This window comes from Urocitellus parryii, chromosome 7, assembly GCF_045843805.1.
Source record: "Urocitellus parryii isolate mUroPar1 chromosome 7, mUroPar1.hap1, whole genome shotgun sequence".
Classification (NCBI taxonomy): Eukaryota; Metazoa; Chordata; class Mammalia; order Rodentia; family Sciuridae; genus Urocitellus; species Urocitellus parryii.
The window spans coordinates 178,407,443-178,427,886 of record NC_135537.1 but is presented as its reverse complement, the minus strand read 5'-3'; the positions used below and the strand labels follow the sequence as shown (position 1 = coordinate 178,427,886).

The 20,444-nt window shown below is 55.0% G+C and overlaps 2 protein-coding genes across 4 annotated transcripts in view; both read right to left on the bottom strand.

Annotated features, from left to right (window-relative positions):
- Myo15b (myosin XVB) overlaps window positions 1-11,856 on the bottom strand; it is a 30,585-nt gene extending 18,729 nt beyond the window's left edge. Inside the window, exons 1-18 of the mRNA XM_077800990.1 lie at window positions 9,821-11,856; window positions 9,373-9,436; window positions 9,028-9,137; window positions 8,786-8,860; window positions 8,386-8,482; window positions 8,005-8,108; window positions 7,583-7,853; window positions 7,311-7,472; window positions 6,604-6,717; window positions 6,431-6,489; window positions 6,226-6,358; window positions 4,936-5,031; window positions 4,572-4,703; window positions 1,937-2,062; window positions 662-739; window positions 411-526; window positions 279-324; window positions 40-164 (exon numbers count right to left, since the gene is read on the bottom strand). Coding sequence (XP_077657116.1) covers window positions 40-164; window positions 279-324; window positions 411-526; window positions 662-739; window positions 1,937-2,062; window positions 4,572-4,703; window positions 4,936-5,031; window positions 6,226-6,358; window positions 6,431-6,489; window positions 6,604-6,717; window positions 7,311-7,472; window positions 7,583-7,853; window positions 8,005-8,108; window positions 8,386-8,482; window positions 8,786-8,860; window positions 9,028-9,137; window positions 9,373-9,436; window positions 9,821-11,856 — 3,944 coding nt within the window. The remainder of the gene's footprint in view (window positions 1-39; window positions 165-278; window positions 325-410; window positions 527-661; window positions 740-1,936; window positions 2,063-4,571; window positions 4,704-4,935; window positions 5,032-6,225; window positions 6,359-6,430; window positions 6,490-6,603; window positions 6,718-7,310; window positions 7,473-7,582; window positions 7,854-8,004; window positions 8,109-8,385; window positions 8,483-8,785; window positions 8,861-9,027; window positions 9,138-9,372; window positions 9,437-9,820) is intronic.
- Window positions 11,857-17,314: 5,458 nt separating this feature from the next.
- Window positions 17,315-20,444, bottom strand: part of Llgl2 (LLGL scribble cell polarity complex component 2) — a 39,284-nt gene continuing 36,154 nt past the window's right edge. For 2 of the 3 annotated variants that reach the window (XM_077800594.1, XM_026404813.2), the window contains exons 18-26: window positions 20,070-20,186; window positions 19,798-19,964; window positions 19,146-19,410; window positions 18,768-18,927; window positions 18,484-18,512; window positions 18,236-18,283; window positions 18,011-18,053; window positions 17,861-17,922; window positions 17,315-17,644 (exon numbers count right to left, since the gene is read on the bottom strand). In XM_077800594.1, the coding sequence (XP_077656720.1) occupies window positions 17,637-17,644; window positions 17,861-17,922; window positions 18,011-18,053; window positions 18,236-18,283; window positions 18,484-18,512; window positions 18,768-18,927; window positions 19,146-19,410; window positions 19,798-19,964; window positions 20,070-20,186 (899 nt within the window). In that variant the 3' untranslated portion in view covers window positions 17,315-17,636. The remainder of the gene's footprint in view (window positions 17,645-17,860; window positions 17,923-18,010; window positions 18,054-18,235; window positions 18,284-18,483; window positions 18,513-18,767; window positions 18,928-19,145; window positions 19,411-19,797; window positions 19,965-20,069; window positions 20,187-20,444) is intronic. The other variant, XM_077800595.1, reaches the window with a different exon arrangement.

The window sequence follows — 20,444 nt, the reverse complement described above, 5'->3', positions numbered from 1 at the left end:
AGGTGCTGGGCCCCGGGCTGCCCCGCCCTGAGGCCCTACCTGGCCAGGAATGCCTGGAAGGGCATGCGCACAGGGAAGTGGGCACTGCGGGTGCCTATGGCCTCCAGGATGCCCGCCTGGTGCAGCTGCTCTGCCACATGTCCCACATCAAAGAGGCCTGGGATCTGGGGCCAGAGAGCGCCAGTGAGAAGTGGGGCTGAGGGCTCTGCGTCCAGGGGAGCGAGGGAAAGGGGCAGGGCAGGGCAGTGTGGGGAAGGCCCTGGGACCCCAGAGCTCACCTTTCCAGGGTTGGGGTCAAGGCACTGGATGAAATAGATGTGGCTCCTGCTAAACGGAAGGGGAGGTCACTGGGCACAGACCAGCCCCCATTCAACTTCCGGGGGCTTGTGGCGGAGCACCATAACCCTCACCTGCCCAGCTGGGCTAGGAGGTCTCCTAGGGACTTCTGGAAGCGAGAGGTCAGCGTGGATTGGCCTGGCCCTCCTCCAGCCCAGGGCTCTGCTTCCTGGAACAGGCTGCGTACCAGCTGTGGGGCAAGGCAGGGCTTGAGCCTGTCATGCAGGGCACTGGGGCTTGAGGGCCAGCCCCTTTGGCAAGGGCATACGGGGAGGAGGACAATGGGGACAGAGTATGGAGGGGCAGGGCTGAGGCTGCAGGGCACCTGGAGCTGGCTCTGGGCAAGCATTCCCACCACGGCAGCGTCCAGGTGGTCCCGGTTTCTGTTCAAGAATTTGTGGACCTACAGGAGACGTGAGTAAGCGGGCCGGGAAGCGAGAAGGCTGTGCGTGGTGGCCAGACTCCCGCAGGAGGAGGCCAGCCTCTCTCCAGCATCAGAAGGCCCCTGGTCAGCTGGGCAGGCCTCTCACAGCCCTGAAGCGGCCACTGGACTGGCTGTTCCGGTCCGTGGATGCCACTCCTCATCAATGCCGTTCCCTTTCGGGGCAGGCCGTTTTCCTACCTCAAATCACCCCTTCTCGACCGGACCACATGAGGTTTCCTACAGATATGTGGTTTATCTTCCTTTTTTTTTTTTTTTTTTGCGGGGGGGGGGGGGTACCAGGGATTGAACTCAGAGGCACTTGACCACTGAGCCTCACCCCAGCCCTATTTTGTATTCTATTTAGAGACAGGTCTCACCGAGTTGCTTAGCACCTCACTTTTGCTGAGGCTGGCTTTAAATTTGTGACCCTCCTGCCTCAGCCTCCCGAGCCACCAGGATTACAGGTGTGTGCCACCGTGCCCGGCTTGTCTTCCATTTTTAAGTCTTCTTTTTTGATATTCAGAGTTGTGTTTTGGAACCCAGGGCCTTGCACGAGCCAGGCAAGTGCTCTACCCCTGAGCTACGTTCCCAGTCTTCACAGTTGTCTTTATTAACTTCCAGGTAGTTTTCATGTTTTCTTCTACAACCAGAGCATGCCCTCTCCCCCAGGGATCCTCCTTGACCCTCCCCACCTCGAGTCTATCACACTGTACCCTCCTGCATCCAGGAACCCTCCCGTCAGGGACTCTCCTCTTGGGAAGTCCTCGGTAGATGTGAAACTCAGAACAGGACAGGGAAGTCCATTCAGCGAGCACCTCGCAGGCCCCTCAGCGTTACTGCATTTCATACTCGTGCCAATGCTGTAGGACCGACTTTCATGCCCACTTTACCCATGAGGAAAAGGAGGCCCAGCAGGCAAAGTGCCTGGGTTCTCGGCCGCAGCCCAGGCCTGGGCTTTGCCTCTACATCTGGAAGGTCCCAAGGCTTTGACCCTGTCGCCCCACGATGCTCACACAGAATCATGCTCAGAACTGGGTGGAGCCGGTGGCCCAGGTGGGGACACAGGGCTAAGCATGAGAAGTGCCTCTCACCTGTCAAGTGACTCAGCTTAGGAGGGGACATCAAGGTCACACCACCTCACTGATCCACCCTGGAGTCTGTCCCTAGGCCAGATACCTGGTAGGTGACTGTCCCAGCGTAGTGACGCACTGTGAAGATGGGCAGGGGCAGCTGGGGCTTGGCGTAGCTTGGGTGATCACTGTGGTGATAGTGGCACTTCTGGAGGAAGGTGTGGTCTGTGGCCTGATAAGGGGATGAGTGGCACCTCCTCAGGCTCTGCACACACTGTCCCCTGCAGGAACGGCACTCCCTCCCAGTGACCCCAGGACCATATGCCCTGAGTATAAGGGAGGTCTTGTCCCCCCAAACCCTCCTCAGACAGGGAGAGTGACTATTGAGTCGCTCCAAAGGTGTCTCTCCCTTTTCTTTTTCTTTCCCTTCTCCAGTTCTGGGGACTGAACCCAGGGGTGCGCCACCACTGAGCTACACCCCAGCCCTTTTAATCTTATTTTGAGACGGGGTCTTTCTAAGTTGTCGAAGCTGACCTCAAATTTGTGATCCTCCTCCTGCAGCCTCCCGAGTTGCTAGCACTTTAGGCAGCTGCCACCCTGCCCAGCCTCCCTCTTTCTTGATGACTTAATTTTGAGCAATCAAATACTATTTGAGAAAGACACAGCAACCTCAGGCCCAGAAACCAAACCACCCCAGTCAGTACTAGATTTGGCAGCTCGCGGAGGATGCCTGAAGGGTCCCTTAAAGGAAACAGGGGCCAGGGGACTTTAAGACAGATGCAGCAATTACTGAGGATGTAGGATCCCACAATTACAGCTTCTAAATGAGTATTTCAAACATTATTTTCCACATGTATCCAGGCAGAGCTTACTTGATGGAGCTAATGAGCACATGGCAATCAGTCAGGGGAGTCTGACTCCTGCTGCCCACAGGAGAGCCATGGCTCAGACCCACACAGTGCTGCGTTTCAAATAGCACAGAACTAGAGGGGGTGTCAAGCCTTGGAAAACCATGCTCGGTGCTCCAAAAGTAGCCTTGCGGACTCAAAGACACCAGTGACAAGTTTTAATAAGACATCGTGGGCCAGGCAAGGTGATGCACTCCTGTAATCCCAGCTACTCAGGAGGCTGAGCGGGAGGATCACAAGTCTGAGGCTGGCCTCAGCAACTCACTGAGACTCTGTCTCAAAATGAAGTGGAAACAAGGCTGGAGGTGTAGCTCAATGGCAGGGCGCTTGCCTAGCATGTGTGAAAAAAAAAAACTGTAATGCGAGCAAGGGGAAAAGCAATCCTTTACAAATTAATACATTGTCTTATCTAGTAAGGGATTTCAAATATGTTTGAGTTTCATAAATGAATGTTGGGCTGGAGATACAGCTCAGCAGTACAACACTTGCATAGCATGTGTGAGACCCTGGGTTCAATACCCAGAACCGGAAAGCAAACGATAAATGAAAGTTACAGGTGGGGGCAGTGGTGCACGCCTGTAATCCCCGTGGCTCAGGAGGCTGAGGCAGGAGGATTATAGGTTCAAAGCCAGCCTCAGCAACTTGGAGAGGCCCTGAGCAACTTAGAACCTGTCTCAAAATAAAAAATATAAAAAAGGGCTAGGAATGTGGCTCAGTGGTTAAGCACCCTTGGATTCAACTCCTCATATCAAAAAAAAAAGTTACATATTAAGGTAATATGTTACATATCAGTATCTATATATATTAACACTTAAGTATTACATTGATATCATGGTGACTATCATCTATGATATATGATATGAATGATCATAATTATGTGTTGGATTATTTTACCATTATTTTTCATTTCTGACCTCTAATTGGGACAATGGGCATGGCTTATATTCAGGGTCATGATATATTTAGCTTCTATAGATATTCCTGTTCTACCTTCTGGCCTCAGTTCCCAAAGGAGGCCTGGGACCCACATATGTTCTTAGAGCCTCACAAACCCACCCACAGATCATGCATGTGGGCTTTATATCAGCTTCTGCATTTTTGGCTTAGGGTTTTCTACACCCCTTCCCGCGCTGTGCTGGGGATGGAACCCCAGGGCTTTGCACGAGCTAGGCAAGCCCTCTGCCACTCAGCTACATCCTCAACCCCATCCTCCTTTTTAAAGACATGATCTTGGATGGGGCTGTAGCTCAGTGGCAGAGCGCTTGCCTAGCATGTGTGAGGCACTGGATTCCACTCTCAGTACCACATAAAAATAAACAAACAAAGGCATTCTGTCCATTTACAACTAAAAAAAATAAAAAAATAAAAGACATGATCTTTCTAAGTTGCCCAGGCTGGCCTTAACCTCCTGCCTCAGCCTGCTGGGCTGGGACTATAAGTGTACACCACTGCACCCAGCCTTTTCCTTTTAAATCAGCATTTCTCACCTGCTGCATGGTGGGCTCTATGGTCTCTCTTTGCTCACCTTTTATCCTTAGCACACTTTCTGGCACAGAAATTCATTATCAAACTCATTTTTTTAATATTTATTTTTCAGTTGTAGCTGGACTCAATACCTTTATTTATTTATTTTTATGTGGTGCTGAGGATCGGACCCAGGGCTTTGCATGTGCTAGGCGAGCGCTCTACCGCTGAGCCCCAGCCCCAGGCCCCCATTTTCAAATTCTTAAGGGTCTCTGGATCCCATAACCTCTACGAGGTCCTGCTGGCTCCAGCCTGGCTAACCAGGGCCCCTACTCCTTGTCCCTGGGAGCCCACTGCCCCAGCCCTCACCTGGGACAGCCAGGTCTGGGCATCCAGGATCCTCAGGAGGCTGTGGGGATGGTCTACTAGGAGGTCCAGGCAGGACTCCCTCAAAGGCTGAAGGAGGGGCACCCAGGGCAGCAGCTCCCGCCGACACTCCTCCTGGGAACAAACAGCTTTTGGCCATTTACAATCTACGTCCCCAGGGACCCCCTGAGCTGAAGCAGGGCTCACCTTCCCATTTTATAGATGAGTGAACTGTTCAGAAGAACCCACCCATCCCATGAAAGGGGGACTCGGGCAAGCTCTCCATGCATCACCTTTCCTTTACCAAGGTGGCCTCTGCACTGGGCAGTGCCCTGGCACCCGTGCTGTCTGTGCTCAGCTCTCCTACCTCCTCCTGGGCCAGCAGCACTCGGCTGGAGAAGAGCTGCAGGCGCTCGCTGGCGAGGTTGTTGCACAGCTGCTCCAGGGTGTTCACCCGCAGCGCCTGGGGCACGGGATAGTGGGGACAGTGGGGACAGCGGGGACAGCGAGGTGAGCACACACAGCAGGTGGGGCCAGCGCAGGTGGGGGCTGCACACAGGCCTGTGCCCTTTGTTCCCTCCCCTAGGAGCTGTCCCATCCTCTCCAGGGCTTGGAGAAACGGTGCCCCAGGATTGATGCTGCAGCCAATAGGATGGGGTCCAACACACAGCACAACACACAGCCCACCTCAGCCCTGACCCAGCCACAAGGCCAGCCTCCCTCCAGCTGCCCACACCCTTGCCTCTGCTCCAGCCCACTGTGAGCCTTCAGGCTCTGCTCATAGCCATCCTTGGGTCCAGACAGTGCCTTTGCCCACCACCTAGCTTGCTATCAGAATCCCACATCTTCATCAGCAGAGTTTCAGGCTGCCACCTCTAGGAAGCCCTCCAGCCTTCCTCCCAAAGGGACTCTGTACCTTCCTCTGTGCAGCTCAGTGCTTGACTACAAGCCCAGCAGAGGACCCTCTTCATGCAGTTGTACACCCCAAACAGAGCACATGTAAGCACACACCCCCCTCACAGGTGGGGATAGTCACCAAGAACATATTGTGGGGGGCAGGATGGACAGGAGCATGGCCTCAGACAGGTTAATCAACCTGCATGAGGTCAAGGATTGAGTGACAGGATTGAAACCTAGGAGCTCCAGAGCTTCCCGAGCCTCTGCTCCACAGAAGGAGGGCAGCATGTGCTGGCCATGGAGATTGGGGTGGGCCTCAGCCTCTCCCAGAGGGCAGCCATGGGGGAGAAAGGAGAAGCCCTGTAGGAAGCCAACCCAGGAGCGTGGCAGGACATGCTCTTCAGGAAAGCAGGCAGCTGGAGGTGAATGGAGCGTTCCCTGCCACCCTCAACCAGACTAACGCACCCAGAGTCCAGGCCTGTGCCCTTTCCTCTCTGTCCCTGGAGCAGCCACCCAACAGGTGCAGACAAGGCCAGCGAGGGCACAGGGTGAGGTGGGCAGGCAGATCGGAAATATATCAGTGTGAAGGCTGGGCTGTGGCTCAGTGGCGGAGCGCTTGCCTAGCGTGTGGGCGGCACTGGGTTCGATTCTCAGCACCGCATATAAATAAATGAATAAAATAAAGTCCATCAATAACTAAAAAGAAATATATCAGCGTGAGATGGGCATCCCCTGTGCTGGGCCCTCCCAAGGGGGAGACCTCAAAGCCATAGGCGTCCACAATAGTGATGGTGCCCACGCTGCCTTCCTCCTCAGGTGGTGCCAGCTGCCAGTTGATCCTCCTCAAAAGCCAGCTGAAGAGCTGTGAGTACAGGGCCTTGGCCAGGGCATCCCTGTGGGCACAGTGAGTAAGCCACACGCAGCAGAGCACAGGCCTGGCTTGGTTCTCCCATCCCCAGGGCCACCTGGCATCGATGGCACTTTCCACGGGCAAGGACCTGGAGATCTGGCCATAGGACGTCTCCTGGAGGCCAGAGGAAGTGCATGGGGTATGTCAGGCCAGTGGCCCAATCAGGCACCACCCAGCCTGGAGGAGGCCTGGCTTGTCCCCTCACCTCCCCAGGACCCTTGGACTCACCGTGACCCTCCTGGTGACAGCCCCTTCCAGGCGCTCTGGTGGCACCTGGAGTAACCGGGCTGCTGTGTGGATCTCAGCCCAGCTGGACACAGAAGCTACCTCCTGGGACTCCCACTAGACAGAGAAAAGGACAGGGAGAACTCTGTTCATGAAATGGACCTGTTCCCCAGGGCAGGGACAGGAATTTCCTTGTCACGTCAGCTGCCGTCATCCAAAGGGATGACAACATGTGGGGGAAATCTGGGTCACGGTGAGCCAGGCCCTGAGTCTGAGGGCCCCAAGTCAAGTCCTGGCTTTCCCTCCTTACTAGCTGGGTGGCTCTGGTGAGTCCCGTCCCTTCCCGGGCCTCCACTGCCTTATTGCCAAAGGGGAAACAATAACTCTTAGGTCATGGTGTTTTTATGAGAACTGAGTTACACAACATGTGCCAAGTGACTTGCCCAGGGCTAGGCACAAAATAACTGCTCAGTTAATGCAGGTGCTCTACTGATGGGCAGCAGCTGAGTGTAACAGGTACTGGGAAAATGTAGACTCTCCAGGGCTCAATTTTCTCATCTAAAACAATGGATGTCTCCCTCTTTAGGGACAGCCCAGGGCTTTGTAGGCTCCTACACACGAGGGCTTGACATCATTTTCATTGTTCTGACTGCGCAAAAAATTACCGCTAATCAGCGTCTCCACTAGCCCTGCCCACAGGGGAAGCCCACCTCTGAAGAAGAAAAGCAGATGTTTCCCAGGTGCAGGACAGTGGCCAGCACGGCCCAGATTGCAGTCAATTCCTCGGGGCCCAAGCCCAGCACCTGCAGGGCCTTCTCTAGCCCTCTGAAGTCCAGGGCATCATCCTTGCCCTGGAGGCTGCAGGCCTGGCCCTGTGAAGCACAAAGGGGCTGAGGGGGCAGGTCTGGCCCCCACTGCCTCCCTCGACTCCTCCCACCTGGGCTGAGATCTGGCCCCTGAACCACAGGAGCCTTACCCTCACCTGGTTGAGATAGTAGTAGGTTTCTGGTCCTTGCAGGGAGAGCTGCTCCTGCTCCATGGGATCCAACCCCGCCAGCAGCTCATAAAAGACATGGAAGCTCCGCTCAGCCTGGGCCTTTGGGAAGACTGTCGTAGGTGGGACGACGCCTGGAGGCACAGCCCCCTCACTTTGGGAATTGGGAAGGGGTAGACAGGAGGGCACCCTTACCTGGAATACCACTCTGGAGGTCTCAAGCAGATAATGTGACACAGAGGCTCCCACAATGACACCACTGCGGGCACAGGAGATAGGCTAGGGTGCCCCCATTGTACACTGGGGCCCTGCTTAGGATGGGCCCACGAGAGGCTGGGACCAAGGGCATCAGCCCCAGGCTCCCAGTAAGGGTAACCCATTACAGATGCCAATGGACCCCCATCACTCACCGCTGCAGGCAGAAGCATAAGGCCTGGCCAAAGCGGCTGGCGTTGGCATTGAGGAGAGTCTTGGCATGGCCAAAACTGCTGAGCACAGGCAGCACATCATCCAGCTGTGGGGAGGAGGGGCGCTTGAGCATCTCTGGGATGACACTGGTACTGCCTCAAGGGTTCCCTGTTCCTGCTGGCTGTGCTGGGCCCATGAGGGAGTCAGACCCCTCAGAAAAGCTCCCCAGCCCCCACAGCAGGCAATGCCTGGAGCTAACTCCGGGAGAAGCCAGAGACGCAAGACCACTGTCCTTTGGCCCAAAGGAAAGGGATGGTCTACCTTGGACCCCTGGCAAGTGGCCAGTTGCCCCCTGGAGGGAGACAGCTTCATCCCAGCCTCACCTGGCACCCTCTGTCCCTTGCCTGCTGCTGCTCCACGCTGCGCAGGAACCGCACAATCTTCTTGGCAGCTTCTGTTTTCCCTGAGCCACTGCGCCCACTGCAGGAGGGAGGAGCTGGGGATGGGTGGAGGCCAGGAGGTTCTCCAGGAAGGAGACTGTGGGACTGCCTCACTGAACCTGCACAGTGGGGCTGTGCCACTTGGAAGTGACACACTGGAGAACCCCAGAAACATGGATAAATGCAGGGCGTGGAGGTCAAACAGAAAGGGGCCTATATGGTGACCTCAAGAGCAGACCCCAGTGAAGTCCAGAGCTGTCACCCCGTGGTGCACCAGACCTCATGCCCCACCTGCGAGTCCTCAGGGAGGCCTGCGGGCTCAGGCAGGCCAGCCAGCACTCACCTGAGGAGGATGCAGAGGTCCTGCCCGGTGCTCTTAAATAGGCTATAGGCTGCTGCCACAATGGCAAATACGTGTCTGGGGAAGGAGGGCAGAAAGACGGGAAGGTTGCCAGAGATGGGCCTCTAGGGTGCTCCTAGGTATAGGTGGGACATGACCACAGGCCCCAGGGCCAGTCAATGGGAGGTGCCGGGGCCCAGCCACCCGGGAGGTAAACACAAATTTGAAAGACCAAAGGCACATACGGGGTGGTATTGGGGGCCTTCCCAGGGTGGTAGCTGGTTAAGATCTCAGATGAGAAGAGAGGCAGGGGCCGGTGGGGATTCAGAGCCACCAGGAGGGGCCCCCCAAATGTCTGGGGAAGGAAGCAGAAGTTGTTATTGGTGCGTGGAGGCAGCAGGAGGAATGCAAGTGGGGGTTATTCAGCGCTTCCCAGCTGGGCCCCACGCTGCTCTGTAGGACCCCAGACAGAGGCTCACCACCCAGCCCAGGCACAAAGAGGAAGGAGAAGCCTTGGGATGCCCAGGAGCCCTCTATTCCCAGGGGAAAGGGAACCCAGCACACCACCCGCTCCTTGTAAGCCCCCATACATAGATGCGGCCCAGGTGAAATCTCTTCTTGAGGCACAGCAGCACAGAGCTGTCACACACCAACCTGTGGGGACAGCAGGGTGGAAGGGAGGAGCTGGGAGATGAAGGAGGTCCTGGCCTAGCTGTGCCAGGAGCTTCAGGGACACTTGGGGCAAGTTACCCAACTTTTTAGAGCCTTAACCACAAAGAGGGAGGGTCTATTCAGTAAATGACCAATCTATGGGGGTAGACAAGGAACAGGCCCCTGAAAGGGAAGCTTTGTGCCCATTACAAGAGGAAGTCCCAGGAAGGGACTCCTCACCAGCTCCCTCTAGTCAGAAAACCTTTTGTGGGGCAAAAAATCTTTCTAAGGATCCTATGGAAGTCTATTCAGTTTATAAAGATCAGTGTAGGTGGCGTATAAGAAACCGCCAGGCAGGGATGGCCGATTTGGAACTGTGCTGCTCACCCCAGCCGGGCCAGGTCCTCAGTGTCTTCCAGGCCATCTCTGAGGCTCCTACCCCCAGTACCCAGGAAGGATGCCTTCAGGTCAGGCCCAAGGCTCAGCTCCAGGTCCCTCTCCAGCGCTGCCTCGGCCTCATCCTCGGGCTCCCACTGCTCTCTCAGGGACCAGCAGGAGCTCCTGTCGCGCTCCAGGCGGGTCTCCAAGGTGAGTCGGGGCAGCAGCGCGCTGGTGCCCAACCCAGGGTCCTGGTGGGGGCCTGAGTCCCGCGCCCAGTGCACCGGGGTCTCGGCTTCCAAGGTCTCTGGCTCCGCTTCGCTGCTGGAGCCGTTCTCCTCGAGTGGAGTCGAGTCTGGGGTAGGCTGCGCGAGGAAGACGGCGGGGCAGGGCCCGACCGCTCCTTCTCCACTAGCCACGTGTCTCTCACTCTCCCGGGCAGCCTCCCCGGTGTGGGCGTCCGCGGAGACTTCCCCTGAGCTCCAGCTGCTCGAAGCCCTCCCCTCCCTGTGCATCCTGGGGAACACAACTGCGAACTTGGGATCCGGAGTGGGGTCCTCATCGTCGGAAGGGTCCTCCGGGGCTGGGCTATCCCGACCCCGTGGAGGGCTCCTGCCACCGCCAGGTGGAGGCCTCGGCGACGCTCTCCACCCCGCTAAGCCCGCCAGGCGCAACGCCAGACGGCGCCTCCGTCCAGGCCCGCGGCCCCGCCCCTCGCCCTCCCGAGGCTCCGCCTCAGGCTCCCGGGCCCGAGGCTGCCGTAGCCGGCGCAGCAGCCACTGCAGCAGGCCCAGGGCCCGAACCACACGCAGAAGGCGCTCCTTGAGGCCCGCGCCACCCGACCCTGAGGCCTGGGGAGAGGGGCCTGGAGTGGGCCTCGCGCGGAGCTTACGGAGCACCGTGAGGGTGGCCAGTGGCGCTGGGCCCTCTGGACCTGCCCCCTTTTCCGACGCCGCTTCGCTCTGGTCCTCTGCCACCTGCAGCTTCCCCGCCACCTTTCCAGTCTGGAGGCGCTGAGCCCGGGCCGCAGGGGCCTCGACTGTTTCAGGCTGGGCGTCCTGCAGCTCCGCCTCCTGCTGCGCCCAGCCGTCACTTGAGTCCGGAGAAAACGTGGGGTCTGGAGAATCCCACGAGTTCCCAGGGACGTGCGCACAACTGCGCTCGAGGGAGCTGCATGCCGTGGCTTTTCCACCCAGGTCGATCTCTTGGGCATCAGGGACCCAGCTTGCTGTCCCCAGGGGTGCCGGTGGGCGCGGTCCAGGCCCGGTCCCCTCCGGACTCAAGTCCGTATTTGTCCCAGAATCCTCACTCGCTCCCTGGGGCCCTGTCCCCGACGACACTTCCTCATGCAGAAGCTGAGCTGAGGGATCGTCACTGCCCTGACTGTTGCTGGTCTGGCATTCGCCTGGATGCAGCGCTGACTCTGGCCATATTTTGTTCCCTTCCGGGCCCATTTCCGTTGGCTCTGACTTAGTCCGCAGCTGCAAGGTCCCCTTGCCCTGGCTGCTCGTCTCCTGGGACTCTTGAGCTTCGCTGTCCCGGCAAGAGCTGCCTAGGTCCCCTCCCGGTGGTTCACTTTCGCGGCTCCGAGCCTCTCCGCGGCCGGGCTGAGCCAAGGGTCCCTGCCCTTTTCCTTTCCTCTTGCGGCGACGGCGGCGCTGGGCTGTACCCTCTTCTTCCGGTAGACTCTCCTCATCCTGGCGCTCCCCACGGCTGTCCCCTGGTCGGTGACTCTCCAAGGGCCCGGATCCCCTATGCCGCGTGCTGCCTTGCCTCTCCTGTGCCTCCGGTGGTGGCTCAGCACCTGGCTTTCTGCAGCCACCGTTCCCGTCTGTGGCCGGCTTCCTGTGGCCACTAGCGAGTCTCTTGTTCCCTACGGAGTCGGGCTCCTTGGAGGGTCTCGCCCGGAGGGCTTTGCTGCGGCCAGGTCGGTGGTCCTGGCTAAGTGCGCTATCAGCAATAGCCGATCCCGACTCCTGCTCCCCTGAGGCTGGCCTCCCAGGTCTCGCCCTGCGCTGAGGCGCTTTGTTCTTGCTCCCACCCATAATAGTCCCAGAGAAGACAACCTTCACACTTCCCAGGTTCTTTTTCCTTTTAGGGGTCTGACTGCTTCAGGGTGCCCTTGGGCTGCAGCAGCTTACCACCCAGCTGTGTTCTGGCGAGGCTAAGGGCTCTCCACTTAGAGCATCAATAATGCAGGAGACAGTGAGTCCTGACCCCCCTCAGCCAACAATGGAGCAGAAGCACCTGCGAAAGAGGAGACTCTGTAGATTAAGGCCATGGACAGGGCAACCTTGCTGGGCCTGCTCCCAGCCAGGCCAGCCTGGCACCGTGCCAGACTGAGGGGCCCACCTTTGCTTCTGCCTGTTTGTTCGCCTGGCTGGGGAGGGCAGAGTGAAACTGTGTGGGGCTTCCTACTTCTCCTGGGTCTGGGAGGCTGGGACCAAGTGACCCTGGTATGCAGGGAATGCTCCATGAGTATTATTAGTTTGTTCTTTTCCATTGTGAACTATAATTTATCCAAAATTTCGCTTTGAATGGTGCATCTTGAACTGGTATAATGGCTGTGTACTCTCTTATAGTTACGAAACAAAACCAGACCCCATAAATCCCCAATTCCCTAACTTATGTGTTTTAAATCTCCCTCTCTCCTTCCTTCCTTCCTTCCTTCCTTCCTCCTCCTCCTCCTCCTTATTCTTTCTTTCTATTTTATGGTTCTGGGGATGGAACTCAGGTTCTGGGGATGGAACTCAGGGCCTTGTACATGCTAGGCAAGTACTCTACCTCTGAGATAGAGATCCATCCCCTCACCACCCCCAATAAAATATTAACATTTATTTTAGAATAGGAAATACATTTTCATAGTTCAAAATTCACAAAAGACCCTCAGCTATTCAATTTCCCCTTGAGGTTTCCCATTTTCCAGAGTTATCCATTCAGATAAAAATGAATCTTTTTTTCCTTTTAGCAAAAGTGGAATCTTATCTCACTACTTTTTTTTCACCTAACAATTTCATTTGGAGATTTTATAATACATAGAAAACTTCCCTCTCTCCTCACTCCCTTGTTTTTAAATTGCATGATAATCCAGCAAATTAATGCACCATCATTTAACCAACTTCTTGGTATGTATCTATATACCTATAGGTACATATAATTGTGTGTGTTTTTGTGTGTGTGTGTGGTTGCTGGGGATTCAACCCAGGAGCATTCTGCTTCTGAGCTCTATAACCCCAGACTTTTTAAAAAATTTGAGACAAGAGTCTCACGAAGTTACCCAAGCAGGCCTGGAACTTGCCATCCTACTGCCTCAGCCTCCTCAGTAGTTGGGGTTACAGACGTGAGCTACTTCACCCAGCTATTGATAGATGAGGATGCTGCCTCATCTCATCCTTTGCTTAAATTACAAAAAACACTGGAATTTCATCAGTATCCAAGTAGGAATAATTCCTAGAAGTAGACTTGCTGGACTGTAGGCTATATGTGTTTGTAATTTTGAAGATTTCCAAACATTATGGTTTGGTTATAAGGTGTTCCCCAAAGCTCCTGTTGATGCAGAAGTGTTGAGAGATGAAATGATCAGATGGTGAGAGGTGTAACCTAATCAGTCTGTCTTAGTTTGGGTGGTAACTGCAGGCAGGTAAACTGTGGCTGGAGGAGGTGGTAACCAGGGCATGCCCTGGAAGGGTGCATCTTCCGTGGCCCCTTACCAGTGGCCCCCTCTTCGGCTTCCTTGCTGCCATGAGCTGAGCAGCTTCCCTCCGCTGTGCCCTCCCCCCATGATGTGCAGCCTCACTTTCTGCCAGACCAATGGAGCCAGAGTCTATGGACTGAGACCTCTGAAACCATGAGCCCACAATAAACTTTCCCTCCTCTAAGTTGTTCTTGTCAGGTAGTTTGGTTACAGTGACACAAAAGCTGACTAAAACACCAAAATTTTCCCTCATGGAGATTGTATTAATATACATTCCCACCAGTAAGACAGAACAGGTGTCTCTGCATAGCATTAATACAGGGTGGTGTCCAACACACTGAAACAATAAAAAATAAAATATAAATAAATAAGAAATTAAGTTTAATTAATTTAATAAATTAAATAAAACTAATAATACATTATAAATAAATAAATAATAAAATGAGTAAAATAATATAAAATTTGTTTTAAAAATTTAAATAAAATATGGGCTGGGGTTGTGGCTCAGTGGTAGAGCACTCACTAGCACGGGTGAGGCACTCGGTTTGATCCTCAGCACCACATAAAAATAAATAAGTAAAGGTATTGTGTCCATCTACAACTAAAAAATATTTTAAAAATCTAAAATAAAAAAGAAAAGTGGTACCAACACTCTGAAACAAAATCCCAATGCCTTAAATTCATTTTTCTATGGGAAAAAAAGCAGACTTCCCTCCTCTCAGAGACACTATGATCCTTTGAGACCTGTCTTTTTTTCATCTTTGGGGGTCCTCCTCTAGGACACAGGGTGGGGGGTCTGCTTCTTGATGGCTACACTGTAGTTCAACCCAATCAGGCAGGATTCCTGAGGTCACCGGAAGGTCCCTGGGACATAGCAGCTGCTGCAAGAGCAGGTTCTGGGGCCCCAAGATGGAGCCAGCTGAGTTGTTGAGCCCAGGACCTGCCCCCTCAGGGACTCCTGTGTCCCACTGACCCATCTTGCTCTGGCCTCTGTTCACCAGCAGCACCACCTAGTCCTGGAGCAGGGGAGAGAACATTCCAGACTGCAGCACTTTCCCTTAAATGCCTGCCTGCCGTCTGTTTCTGCATATCTCCTTGAAGGAGCCCCAGAGGCAGCAGAGCAGTCTCACTTAGAACGCCCCGGGGGCCACTCAGCCCAGAGGCCTGGTTAAGCAGAGTTGAAAGTGACTCATCCAGTGCTGTGTGCATCTCCAGGAGTCAGCTGTCCCTGCAGACCACAAGCTCATGGGTAACAGCTGTGTCTGGAGACAGCTCTAAGCTGCACCCCTCACCATCAATGCTGCCAGGTAAACGGGCAGTGGTATTCAGAGAGCTTGAATCTCCCACACAAAGCAGAATGTGGGGTGAGCGAGGTATTTATTTACACAATGGTTCACTGCACAGCATTGAGAACCCTCTACAACCACAAGCAACGTGGATAATCTCGAAAATGCTGAGTGAAAGTAGCTGTGCATGAAAGAGTATCTGCTGCGTGATTCCATTTATTGATAGTGCAAAAGCAGGCAGTGTGATTGAGAGTTTGCCCTGGGATGTGGGGGATGCTGTTTAGCACCGGGGAGTGTGTGAAGCTGTGCTCCTTTGACTTCTGCACTACCAGCATCTATTTTATAAATTCAGGGCTGGGCACAGTGGTGCACATCTGTAATCCCAGCTACTCAGGAGGCTGAGGCAGGAGGACTGTAAATTGAAGGCCAACCTAGGCAACTTAGAGACCCTGTCTCAAAGTAAGTAACTAAAAGGGTTGGGGTGTAGCTCAGTGGCAGGGCACCCTGAGTTTAATCATCAGTACTGCAAAAACCAATGTAGGAAACAAACCAAAAAGAGCTTGCTCACTGCTCTGCCCTGGGCAAACATGAATTGCAAAAAGCTAGCACTTTAGGGCTTATGATACACCAGGCACTGTTCTAAGTGCTTTACTATGAAGTCATTGTATCCTTGAAAGCACACTGGTAGGTGCTATAAAGATGCCCATTTATGGAGGAGACCACTGAGACACGCAGCCAGTCAGTGTCAGAGATAGACCGCCAACCCAGGCAGTCTGGCTCCAAAGGCCCAGCTGGAGAATGGGTGTGAGGTGCTGGCATCAGCCACAAAGCTCTGGTAGCTAGCTATGTGACCCTATTACAATGTGTCCTGTTCTTAGAGCAGAACAGAGAGCTATGTCCCCCTTCAATCTTCTACCTGCTTGGTGAGGTTAGGTGGCCGCCTCTCTTCCTGTTGACTCAGGCCAGGACTTGGATCACTCAAGGATCAACCTGGGTAATCTTTCTTCTTTTTTTTTAAATTTTTCTTTCTTTCTTTTTCTTGCTGGAGATGGAACCCAGGGCATCATGCATGATAGGCACACATGCCACCACTGAACTACATCCCCAGCCCTCCCTCACACTGGGAACTCCTCCGGCGGCTGTGTTCTGAGCTCTCTGTGACTCCATTCCCCACTTCTTCCCTTGGGGAGCCAAATCCTTCTCTGCTGGCCTCACCCACTATTCACTTACTCTGACCTCCTTGGCTTGGGTGTTTACGAGGAGCTAGGTGCTGTGTGTTCTTACAGGCTCTCATTTAGTCTTTACAACCTTCTGAGGCAGGTCCTTCTATTATCCCCCATTTTATATATAAATTAAGGCACACGAGGTCATCTGCCCAAGGTCACAGGGCCAGTCACAGACCAAGCCAGTGTTCAAGAGCTGGATCTGCCAAACTTCAAAGTCAAAGTGAACACCAAGCCTCCCACCTGTTTGGATGCCTGAAACCCTCAGATCTAAGTTGAGAACCCTGAATCCAGTTTCCTATGGTACATCTCCATGACCTCTGGAGCTAGCACCTCCCATCTGCTGGCTTCTCCACAAGGCAGCGACACTTGTCGACCTTTCAATGCCTCAGTTTACTCCCTATCACCTCTCCTGTGGACTGCTAGAAGGACCCCGACTCCTCTCCCTGTGCCAGCCTAGCTTCCTCCAATTCGCTTGCTAGAGGACCAGCTGCTTCTGTTTGCTCATGCCCGGCAACAGAAACCATTCACCTCACATCCCAGCGTGAGGATGCCTTAGAATTGAAAGAAACCTGCCCATGTCAGCTAGCACTTGAGCGCACTGGGTACTTAGGCAAGGCTCCAGTTAGTGAGCGCGGAGGTAAGCCTGTTTTTAAAGTCTTCCTGGTATTTGCAGGTGTGTGTTTTCTTTTTTCGAGACAGGGTCTTATTACATTGCCCAGGCTGGCCTTGAATTCCTCAGCTGACACAATTCTCCTGCTCCAGACTCTTGAGTAGGTGGAACTACAGGTGCTACCACCAAGCTAGGCTCGTTTTCAGCCTCCTATCTGATCTAATCAGGCAGACAGTCGTCAAATGGAAGCGCTGGCTCTCCACTCTGATCCACAGTGCTTATGTTATCACGGTTTTCTTCAATTCTTGGTGTCTAGGCAGGAAACTTTGTGTCTCTTGACATTTGTTCTTTAAGCTAACTAGATAAAACAAACTGTACCACCTCTTAAATTCACAGCCAAAGCCCTGTACCTCTCCACAGGGGGTGGGGGTGTCCTGTTCTCCAGGTGGGATAGACAGACTTTGGATGGTTCACACTCCCTGTTTATTCCTTAAGAATGAGCACTCAGTTATGTTCAGATACAAACAAGCATGGTGGGCTCAGATTCAAATGCTTAAAAAGCTGGTTCTTTGAGGCTTCCAAGGCTGGGAACAGACCCGGGGTGAGGCCAGGTCTGCTGAGACTTCCCATTTATTTGGACAATTGAAGTCAAGTTCTCGGACCAGTCCAGTCAAGAGGTAATAAGGTGTTTATTAAAAACTCTGTTTCACCCAAAGGCAGTTAAGATTTATAATTTAAAACCCAACCCACTACAAAAAGGGGGGGGGGGCAGAGGAATAAAAACTGTGCAACATTGATAAAAGGACTGAGACAGACAAGGCCAGGAGGGGCTGCCCCAGGAGTGGGGTCTCTCCTCCTGCAAGGCCAGGAGCAGCAGCAGGGTGGAGACCAGGGGCACCCGAAGCCCATGGCCTGGCCCAGTGCACGGGCCTCTCCAGCAGGAGCAGCTCCGCCCACTGAGGGCCCTCAGTAGTGTGTGTTCATCTTGCAGCTTGGTCACCTGTCCTGTTCACTCCGCTGTGGATGGACATGGGGGGAAAGCAGCTCATGATCATCCTGGGCAGGACAGTCACCCACTCTGAGCCTAAGCAGTTGTTTTCTGGGACATCCAGGGCATGTGTCAGGGCTAGGATGGCCCCAAAGGCCTATCAACCCTGGGGAAGGGGCCCAGCACTCTTCCTCTGATCCCTCCCCAGGAAGTACACCCTCCCAAGCAGTGCCTTGAGTCCCTACCTCCCCCATTGCTGAGGCTGCATCCCACAGCCATTCGGTGAGACCGCCAATTGCCACAGCTCCTGCAGCAGCAAACACAGGGAGTCACCACCCACAGGCCCCTCCACCCTCAGTGCTCTCCGCCCCCTCTCCAAGAGCCTGGGGACTTACCCTCGGTCCCCCTCCAGTGTGCTCTGGATTTCCTTCAGGACTCCTGCAGGGCAGTGAGGCCTGGTGAGGCCAGCAGGGGCTAGGCCAGCTAGCAGCCTCTCCCCGCTTTGCCCGTCTTGCCCACCTCAGGGAAACAGCCCTCAGTTTCACCCTGGCCCTCCAGGCCTCACCCAGTATCCAGGAACACCCTTCCCCTCCCTTCTGCCAGCCCCCACCCTGACTCACGCTCATCATTGAGCAGTGCGTGCTCCATCACCGGGCCGGGTTTCTTCTCTGGAAGGCAGAGGCAGGTGAGGTGGACCCTACCCTGGGTCCTTCTCTACCTGGCTCTCCTCTTAACAATGGTACACTTCCTATTCCCAGCACCAAATCTCCTTGCTCACCTGGGGCTCCATCCCTCCCTTCCAGCCCCAGTCTGACCAGGTGTGGCCCAGGTGTTCCCCCAGGTGGTGGCCCCAAGAGGCCTGACTTACCCTCTCCATCACTTTGGCTCCCTGAGTTCCTGTGGGGGGAGAGACAGTGAGGGCCAGGAGCCTCTAAGCTCCTTACTCTGGCCCTGAAAGCCTTGGTCCCGTGAAGACTGTGTGGCATCAACTGGCCTGGCCTGCCACAGTACTGGGTCAGAGAAGAACAGAGCCAACAGAGCCCTTCCCTGAACTGGTGACTTGCAAGGGAGGAAGGGGGCCTCTGACTGGTCAGCAGAGGGGAGGCGGGGGCGGGGACAGGCCATGCAAAGGTCTTCTGCTCTCCTCCTCACCTGGTTTGGCCCAAGGACTTGTCCGGGCCAGGGCCATTGCCATTGCTGGGGCGGCTGTGGTGCTTGGTTCTGGAAGATTCCACCAGACACCGGGGCTCGACCAGCCATTTGGTGGAAAGAGAAAAGCGCTCAAACTCTGAGGGTGAGATCAGGTAGAAACCTGGAGAGCAGAAAAGAAATGTGACAGATAAGGCGAGGCCAGGGCTCCAGGGCTGAGGCTGTGGGAGAGCTTCCCCGCAGGGGAAATTAGGAGACAGAACCTCCCTCTCTGCTCTCCACCAGGAGCCAGCCGGCCTGGCTGTCAGGGCCTCGCTGCTGTTCCCTCTCCAGCCCTCAGCAGTGCCGGGGAGCCCCCATCCACCTGCCCCGCCTGCACACCTTGGCCATATTTGGTGAAGACACAGGAGGCAATGCCGCTGACGTCCTCCCGGCGAATGCAGCTGTATCGCACCTGGGGCTTGAGCAGGGGCAGTGAGACCACCTGGATGTCACCCAGGTTGGTGAGGACCGCCAGATGGTGCTCCCCATAATCCTCGGCCCGACAGCTGCTGAAGTGGGCCACACCAACCCGTCGGACCCTGGAGCCCTCCAGGGCCGTCAGCTTCAGTTTCAGCTTGGCACTCACCTTGGGCAGCGTGAACACCTGGGGCACAGGGCAGTGCTCAGGCTGTGGCTATACCATAGTTCTCTTGCCCTGCCCTCAGCAGATGCTCCCCACCCTATCTCAGTGCCGCCCTGCACCCAGCTCTTAACACACAGTCACTGCACTGGACTGGGAGGACAGGAGGCTGCCGACCTCCACGTCTGGTGGTCTTCCTTCCCACAGACTCAGGTGCTGCCTCAGTGTCCCTGCCTAGCCTGGAGTCCAGAGACCCCATATAAGACCACTCCTCTTCTTTCCTGTGCCTTTGTCACCTACGACTAACTCCAAATAAAACTTTGTGCCCCAGCTTTCATGACGTATGCCCAGGTGCTGAGCCCCAAAGAGGTCCCAGGAATTCCTGAGGGATCCTGCTGCCACAAGTGGTACCTTAAATTGTTCCTCTGACACCACAAGCAGCTGGTGGCTTCCCTGCATGTCTGGGCTTTTTGACAGGTCATGGGCCACTTCCAGGGGCTCAGGAAGGGGTATGCTGTGCCCGTCGAGCACCAGGATACCCACAACAGGCGCTCGGTGCATCAGTTGGATCTCCTTGGCTATAGAAAAGAGGAGGAGGCCCTATGGTGGGTGGCCAGGCTGGAGATACCACCTCACCCAGCCCAGGCAGATCAAGCACCCTGTACTCCCCGGTCAGCACTCACCCTGTTCCGCCCGCACTGGCTCATCCATTCTCCGATCAGCCGGGGGCACACGCAGGGAGAAGGCATAGACAGTACCTCCATTGGTGCCAGCCCACAGCGAAGGGCAGTGGCGGGAGCCTACCAAGAGGAAAAGGTCTGCATATCTAGCCTCTGGCTCTGGGAGTCGGGCAGGAACAGGCAAGCTGGGCTTTTGTCCCATCCTGATCGTTAGATACCACGTGACTCCAAAGTCCAGTTAGCAAACTTTAAAGAGGTTTTCTCCTCTTCAAAATGGACACGCTGTAGGCCCTGCCCACCTCCCAGGAAAAGATGGGAATGTCTCTCTGACAACTGCATGGTGCCCGCACATGGATGGTCCCAAATCCACGACAGCTC